The sequence below is a fragment of the Sciurus carolinensis genome, chromosome 4, assembly GCF_902686445.1.
Source record: "Sciurus carolinensis chromosome 4, mSciCar1.2, whole genome shotgun sequence".
NCBI classification, from domain to species: Eukaryota; Metazoa; Chordata; class Mammalia; order Rodentia; family Sciuridae; genus Sciurus; species Sciurus carolinensis.
In genome coordinates, this window is record NC_062216.1 from 177,028,596 (window position 1) to 177,037,348 (window position 8,753).

General features: G+C 56.9%; 1 protein-coding gene across 1 annotated transcript in view; it reads left to right on the top strand.

Annotated features, from left to right (window-relative positions):
• Positions 1-7,928, top strand: part of Shank3 (SH3 and multiple ankyrin repeat domains 3) — a 54,170-nt gene extending 46,242 nt beyond the window's left edge. The window contains 1 exon segment of the mRNA XM_047548276.1: positions 5,831-7,928. Coding sequence (XP_047404232.1) covers positions 5,831-6,422 — 592 coding nt within the window. The 3' untranslated portion in view covers positions 6,423-7,928.
• The last annotated feature ends 825 nt before the right edge of the window (positions 7,929-8,753 follow it).

The window sequence follows — 8,753 nt, forward strand, 5'->3', positions numbered from 1 at the left end:
CCAGGCTTTCCCATTGATCACTGGGGTCATTGGCTAGTCATGAGTGGGGTGGCAATGGGAATGGGGTGGGGGTTGGGGTGGAGCCAGCCTACCTGGCAAACAGGAGCTGAGACTGAGGGGCGGTTACTCTCCAGGGAAAGTCAGCTGCCGACCAGTCCTAAAACATCCTAGAACAGCAGGCATTCATTATGTTGCGGCCTCAGCATCCTGCTGCTTGTCTGACACTGGCTCAGAGCCCTCAGATGGCCCTGGAGTTCCACCCTCACCAGACCACATCTCAGCTCTGTTTTCTAGAGCAGACCACTTAGACTCTTGGACCTTCTGCCCCTCACATTACCAGAAATGGGTCTGGTAATGATTGGAACTCCCAGGCTGCCCCGAGGGTGGGCATGCTGAATCATGAATCGAGCTGGGATGTGGTGGGTCCTCGCACACACAAGCTGGTGTCACCTCATCCTCACCAGCACCCAGGCACCCCAGCAGGCACTGAGGTTAATTGCTAGAGGCCTTTGTGGGAAGGCGCTAGAGAATGTCATATCACATTATTTCATTTTCACAGCGATTCTGTTAGATGAACAATAACATAATCTCCATTTTGCAGACCATCAAACAGGTACGAGAGTCACTCCATCCAGTAAGTATGGTATGTCTGACCCCAGGTCCATTCTCTGTGGAAACCTGGAGCTCTGTCCTTAAGCCCCTTCTGATGAAGCACTAGGGTTATGCTCAGCAGTCTCCTCACACACAAGTGGACGGCATGTTCACTGCATAGCATGAACATATCAGACATGCCTACACATATCAGACATGTGCAACAAACAGCACCCAGTGTTATCTGCTTGCCCAACCGCACTAAAATACCCAGGGCACTGGCTGTGCCCTGGCTCCTATCCCTTCTTGCCTCTTCATTCCCCTCTGTTCTGCCCACTTATTCTTGGGCTCCTTGATGTCAGAGCTGGGAGAAAACATAGCCCTTTGAAGTGAACCTCACTGTCTACCATGACCTCTGTGCATCTGGTTGCGGGCAGGGGGCTTAACACAGGACACCTGTGGCCGTGTTTGTGTCCAGTCCTATTTTGGGTCTGATCTTCTGCATGGCCCATCTAGACCATGTGTTGGCTATTGTTCTGTAGCCAGTGGTGACTGGAGTCTGGTATTCTTTTCTTACTTAGGAATGAAACTGCTAGTGAACTGCCTGTTAGAGAAGTGTCCAAAGTGTGGGAAGTTCTGACATCCAGGCATGACTGCTTCTTTCCCAGGTTCTATTCTGGCAGAGGTCCTAGGGCAGCAGCCAAAACCACCTTCAGGGTCACACACCTGAGCCATGTCCCTTGTTCCCTGTATGGTCCCTCAGTTTCATCCCCCAAACTCATCTCTTCTCTCCCTTGGTGGATACTATGAGGAAGGAAGCACCCCTTTCCACTGCCTTCTGCAGGAAGACAGTCCAGGCTCTGATGTTCTTTAGCCACAAGGTTTGCATCAACCTGAGATCTTTCTGGGCAAGTTAAGCTATCTTGTATATTATGAAACCAAAGTTAAGGAACTTGAGGAAAGGGACCAGATTGTTTGCTCTGGGCCACCCTTGATTTTCAGGTGGCAGTTGGAGGATGCATTACCCTTGGTTTGCCCCTGGGAGTCTAGGACTATGGGCCTCTGGGACACACCCACCCTGGTCACCCATCTCTGTGCACTGCCTTCAGACCTCACCCTGCCCGACAGACCATTTGTCTGCTCAGCCCCATGCCCAGTTAAGACTGTATTTACACGCTGATTCAGACCGGATTCAGAGCTCCACCACTGGTGGTGGGCCTCTTCTTGCCTGTCTGTCTTGAGGCCTACACTGCCTCTGAACTCACTTTTTCTTCCAGGGCCCATGCTTGGACCTGAATCCCACATGTGGTCTAAGACCACAGCACACTGCTCTGTTCCCCTTGGTCATCAGTTTTATACCTCTCTGACCCTTTTATTTGGTTTTATAGAAAAAGTTCACGGTGAAATAACTTTGAATACACAAATGTGAAGTTTCTTTATGGCAATACCTTTCAGTGCCTTTGATCAGCTATGTGGAGGAGGGCACAGCATCCATGTTCTCTAGACCTGCTAGGGTCACTGATCAGACCTCACCGGAGTCCCCCTTTCCTCAGGATGGCCGAGAGTTCCTGCCTACTAGCAGGACAAAACCCTGCCTGCTTGGGTGACCACACTCACAGTTGCCTCCAGGACAGTCAGGCACTGGGGCCAGAATGCAGTGTCCCTGCAGGCCATATGCAGGTAGGGCAAGTGTCCATCCCCGAACCTGGAACTCTGCTGGGCACAGAAGTGGTCACAGAGGAGGGGACATGGTGACACTGGAGTTGTGAACAGGCCCAGGTGGTAGGAGTAAGGCATCTGCAGCAGAAGTTCTGGAGTCCTGTTTGCTTCTGTGCTCCTACTGCAGATTATTTCCCTTAACAAGGCCCCTACTCATGAGGCTATAAGGCCTAGACCTACCCCATGTGAGTGCAGGAACAGAAAGCCCGAGGTGGAGGCCAGGCCACAGTGTGGACTCCTTCTTGCCATTGGTACCAAGGGATCCACAGAGGTGGGCAGGCCTGGGCAGGAGATGCTGCATTATTTTTATGATATTTTTTCAGTGCATATTGTATTCCTGGCTTTGTGCCAGGTACCAGGAATCAAGCCTAGTGAAGAAGTGGGGGGCTGGGACTCAGTGCTGGAGTGTCTTCCTGGCATGAGGCCCTGGGGTCAATCCTAAAAATCAGTGGTGAAAGGTCCTGCGATGATAAGTCTGGAACAGAGAAGACCAACGAGGAGGACCCAGGGTAAAGTTAGGAGTCAGTGACTCGTCAGCCACATGGGTGAGAAGGTGGGGAGCTGACAGTGGCTTCTAGGCTTCTCATGTGGGAGAGAGGGGGTATCAATCACTGAGGTGGGGTGGGGAGCATGTTACCAGACTCCAGTAGAGGTGGGGCCTCATGTGACATTCCTGGGCACATCAGTCATAGCAAGCAGTGACCCAGAGAAAACATAGACCATTAAAAGCAGGGAACAGAAACCCATCCAGGAGGAGACTGAGGAAAGGGTGTCTCTGAGGGACTTGGACAAGCAGGTCAGCTGCTGACAGCTGGTGACTATCAGGGGGAAGCGGGAGGCCTCAGCTGGCCAGGAGTCACTGTGGACAGTGGACAAGATCCAGACACGAGACACTGGGGGCTGTGGATGCTTACTTTGCAAGCTGTCCTCTGGAGGGAGACTGCTGGCTGCACCTGGTGAGGTGTTGTGGCCTAGAGCCCTTTGGGGTGCAGTGACTGGAGCCTGGCCAGGGAGGTGATCAGACAGCTACATGTGCCAGTGGACAGAAACGGACTGTGGAGGTGTATGGAAACCCCTGGAAGTCAGATGTGGATACTGCTGGGGTTTCTGCCCTGGCAGTGAGGTGGGCAGCACTCATCCCCCAGAGGAGGGCACAGAGTACACTCCCAAGCCCTGGGTGGCCGGCCATGCCCTCCCATACTCTGGGGCTTTGGAGGGCACAGTCTTCCTTGGGCTTTCCTTCCGGGCTTCTTGATGTGCCCAGCTTGTGTGGGACCAGTGCTCCTTGGTCTCTTGGCCTGCAGCCCCTGGGCTCCTTGAGCCAAACTGCCCTTGACTGAGGCTGCCTCATCACCCCTGCCAGGCAGGAGGGCTTCAGTGCTACCCAGACAGGCATGGTTTGCTCTGCCCTCCTCCAGCCTTCCTGGGCAGGGTCTAGTTGAACCTCTCACTGCACTGCAGATTGGCTGCGCTGTGCCTATCTCCACTGTTCAGCCAGGGTCCCCCCCCCCCCCCCCGTGGCAGTACACTTCTGAGACTCCAGGTACACCTGACATCACAACAACACAAAAACCTATCCCTTGGGATGAGGCCTGGGCAGGTGTCTGTCCTGTGATGCAGGTGCTCTGGACAGGGTCAGTGAGTGAGTTTGGGGGTGGGAGGCAAGGTGCATATTTCTGGTTCTATTCCTCTGAGTAACCACAGCCTGTTCTCACAGGTATGATTCCTTCATAGTCTCAACCAGCACTGCACACACAATCACCACCCTAAGGAACCCTGCTGCCACCTAAAGTGCAGGTGGCTCCCTCAGGCCAGGTACTATAGGACCAAGTGAGCATTTCTTCTGGTGGTTTTGCCTGTTCCCTGTGCCCACCTCAGGTGCTTCTCAAGCCCTTGTTTTCTGGGGGCATAGTCTAGCCCCTTCAGGGAGCTCTGCTATGGGTCTGAGCAGTTGGGAGGAGACAATAAAGACAGGCTGAGGAAGAGACAGCTAGTGGGAGGGGTGTAAGTGAGGTTGAGTGGGAAAGAGATCTCCAGAGAGGGCCTGGCCTTGCACAGGTGGAGATGAAAAGTGAAACCTGCTTTAAGGGCTGGAATGAGGAGGGGGCCATGCAGGTGCAGGACAGGTGCTGGAAATTTTGTGTGGTTCGGACAAAAGGTGGACTCCCAACCCAGAGGAGGAATCCTTAGGCCAGCCTGGGTTGGGGACAGGCATTGGAGCGGGGGATGACAGAGGCCAGTCAGATAGCAGAGAGGATGTCAAGGGACTGCACCACTAAGTGCCTGCTAAACAACACTGTGTCTGCACTGCATTAACAAGAGCACCAGGGAACAGCTCCTGTGCAGGCAGGTCGGGTGCACTCTGATCTGCCAAGCCCACCTGCACTTTCAGGTCCCACGTAGGTGCCTCCCCTCCCCCAGCACCTCCAGGGTAGCTGAGCCCTACTCCCAAGTGCCTCCCTGCGCAGGGTCTCTGGTAGGGGTCCCTGCACCTGGCTGCCCATTGTGTGGTTGTGACTGTGGGCCATGTGGGCCTGGCCTGCTAACACTCTCTCTCATTGCTCTCTCCTGCCCATCTGCATGTGGCTGCTCTGTCTAGCTGCGCGGTGGTCCCGAGCGCCGGCTGTGTAAGTGAGCATGCCCATCCCATGCCTCTCACAGTCCATGTGCTGTGCCTAGCTGCCCAGGTCTGCTCTGCATGGCTGCGTGGGGCTTTGGTGCCACTGGAAGCCCCTGAGGAATGGGGATGTGGGAGTGGGTTTGCTTTGGAGCAGTCACCCCAGGCAGGCCTCCTGTCATGGTCAGGTTGAGGCAGGGCTAGAGGTCCCCGGTCCTGGCAGATGAGGAAGTGAGGTGCCATCTGTTCTTGTATGTGTTTGCGTGTGAGCTGCTGAGCCCCTGCCACTGCTGCATGTCTGCAACCTGAGTGGGTACCATAGCTGTCATGAGCTGTCACGTGCAGGGAGGCTGCCTGTGTGTGTTGGTGCACTGCTGCCTCACACCTGCACACACTACCCTGCGTGGGCGTTTGTCCCCAGTGTCATGGACCTGTTCAGTCTTTGACTACACCCAGCCTTTTCCATGATCCGCTGTCCCTGAAGCTAAACAGGTTCTCTGGTTCTCCTCAGGGGAACAGACCTATGTGGGGGGCGTGGTGAAGGCTACTGTGAGTCTTGCCATCTAGGACACCTATGGATGCCCAGAGCCAGTGTTGGAGGCTGGCAGTGAGGGGGGCAGCTGGCTCTTGGCGTGAGCAGCTGTCTTTCCTTGGTGGGCTGCTCTTGGTGTCTCCACGGAGTATGGGGAGGAGGGCATCAGTTTTACGCCTCATATGCCAGCCAGTCTAGGGGTCCCTGAGAGCAGGACCCTGACTCTGACCTTTGGGCCACGCAAGAGGACTAGGATAACTGTAGGATATTCTCCCCAGCCACAGTCCTCCGGGCCCCTCGCCCCACTCCCCTCTGCCTGCCCCACTTTACTTCACCCCCTCACCTGGCCCTGACCCCCTCTCCCTCCGCAGGCTCTTCAGCAGCCTCGGTGAGCTGAGCACCATCTCAGCGCAGCGCAGCCCCGGGGGCCCGGGCAGCGGGGCCTCCTACTCGGTGCGGCCCAGCGGCCGCTACCCCGTGGCGCGACGCGCCCCGAGCCCAGTGAAGCCCGCGTCGCTGGAGCGGGTGGAGGGGCTGGGGGCGGGCGCGGGGGGCGCGGGGCGGCCCTTCGGCCTCACGCCTCCCACCATCCTCAAGTCGTCCAGCCTCTCCATTCCGCACGAGCCCAAGGAGGTACGCTTCGTGGTGCGCAGCGTGAGTGCGCGCAGCCGCTCCCCTTCGCCGTCACCGCTGCCCTCGCCTGCGCCTGGCTCAGGCCCCGGCGCCTCGGGCCCGCGTCGGCCCTTCCAGCAGAAGCCGCTGCAGCTCTGGAGCAAGTTTGATGTGGGCGACTGGCTGGAGAGCATCCACCTAGGCGAGCACCGCGACCGCTTCGAGGACCACGAGATCGAGGGCGCGCATCTGCCCGCACTCACAAAGGACGACTTCGTGGAGCTGGGCGTCACGCGCGTGGGCCACCGCATGAACATCGAACGCGCGCTCAGGCAGCTGGAAGGCAGCTGACGCCCTACCCCCACTCCCGCTCCAGCTGCGCCCTGCGGGCAGGGCCCCTCACCCCAACCCCGGGCCGCGGGCTCGGCCCGCCCCCTACGACGGCGCCCGGGCCAGGAATGTTGCATGAAACGTCCCGTTTGCTGTTGCTCGGAGACTTGCCCTGTACATTGCTTAGTGCCCTCCCCTGCCCTGCTGCCGAGCCCCACCCAGCACACAGAAAGGGCGCGGACCAGGGAGGCTGGGGCAGGAGTTGGTTGGGGGTGGGGTGCTCTGGCCTGACCACCACCTTCACAGCTCCGGGTGGCCATTCTCCCAGAGGGGGAACCTAGTCCAGCATGCGAGGTCAGGACACGCCTTGGTGACTCGGGGGGAGGGGGGAGACATTGGGGTTCTAGATGGGGGCCAAGGAGCCCCCTGTTTTGCATATTTTATTCCACTCTATATTTGGAACGAGAAAAGGAACAAATATCTCTGTCCGTAATAGTTCCCGTCCCCTTTCCCCCAGCCCTCCCGCTGGTCCCACCGCAGCTGCCCAGTCTTCCATCTCCGGCCCCTCACTGCCACCCCATCCGGGGCAGGGGACACTCCAGCTGGTCTGGGGTTGGCCAGGGTCCTGGCGGCCCACCCAGGGGCCCCAGCTCGGCTCCCTTCCCTTGCTGAGCTATAGTGTGCCCCACCCACCCTTCAGGTGCTGCTCGGGGGCGGGGGGAGGGGGGCAAGGGCTGCAGGCTTCAGGTCCTGCTGGGCAGCAGCAGGGCCGGGTGGCCTGGGACCATCGCCCTGGGGCTGGGGCTGGGCCCTAGCACTCCACCCCTAGCCATCTTCCTCACAGGGTCTCTCCTCAAGAAGGGGTCTAGAATCCCTTCCATGTTCTTGGGCAACTACAGCAGAGAAGCCTCCCTGCCTTGGACCCCAAAGTCTCCTGTTCTTGCCCTGTGTGTGTGCACACCTGTGTGCACGTGGGAGCCCTGTGTGTGCCCGATTGTGGAGTGGCCCCCAGGGGCTGCTGTCGGCTGGTGTGGGGGCTGTGGAAGTGTGTGATGGTGTGTGCCTGTGAAGCACCCTGTCTCCTCTTCCAAAGAAAGTCAGGCCTGCTTGCCCCTGGGCCCTGCTGTTTGCCCAGCCTGTCCTTCCAGAGCCTCCCCCAGCCTGAGTGGGGTTCTTTGCTGAATTCCTGCTGCTTGAGGAGGCCCAAGGGCCCCCTGGAGGCAGTGCCCCTCTTTGGGCTTCTGAGGGGATCGTGGGGTCCCCTAGAGTCATGCCACCACAGGCCCTGGGGAGAGTCAGAGACCCCTGAGGGTGCCCCAGCCCCCCTACTGTGACTCCTCACACTCAGCAATGGCCTGTGGGGTGGGGGGCCTGGGGCGTTTTTAAACCTAGGGTTTGGAGTCTGGACTAAGCTCCATCCACGTCACTCACAAGTTTCTGTTTATATTTCTAGCTTTTTTTAATAAAATAAAAAAAAAAAGAAAACAGAAGTTTTCACAGCCCAGGGGCCTGGCACGCCGGTCTGTGCCTGCCCCTCCCTGGCCCACCGGCCCCATTCCCTGGGCTCAGTCACACCCACTAACCCTCTCACCAACAGACCAGGTCACACACAGCAGCAGTCACTGTAACAGACTGCCACATACACACTCAGTCTCACACTCACCTGTGGGTTTTGGTTCCGTTCAATTTGGGTTTTTAACTTTACAGGGTCAGTTCCGCTTCACCCCTCCTTTTGTATGGAGTTCCATCCAGGGGCTTTCACCCCCTGCTCCAGTCCTGAGGCCTCCTGACCCTGACGTTGTGATACACCCCACAGAGATCTATGTTTCTTATATTATTATTATTGATAATAATTATTATAATATTATTATGTAATAAATTTATAAGAAATGAAGCCATGTTCCACTTGCCTGTTTGAAGGGATGTTGGGGGACAGAGTCTGTCTCTGACCCTTAGGTCACACAGACTCACAGCCTTGACCACGTGCTGATGACTGAGCTATGTCTATGACTCAGGCCTCTGCTGGCTTCCCTGCCCATTACCTGGCTTCTGCCTGGTCTGCTGGCCTCCCGTCCAGCAGCTCACTGAGCGGTGCGGCTCCTGAGCTCAAGTCTGGTGGTCCTCTGTGATCTCTGCCACTTTTTATTTTTTATTTTTTGGTTCTGTGGATCAACCCCAGGCTTCATGCCTGTTAATCTCGTGCTTTGCCACTGAGCCACACCCCATTCCCTCTGTCATGATCTCAAATCTAGGGTTTAAAGTCTCCAGTGCCATTGTTTATAACATCTGCAGTTCTTGATTTTAAGTCCTCTCTGCTCCTCTCCCTGTCCGTGCAGGCCTGCTGCACATGGC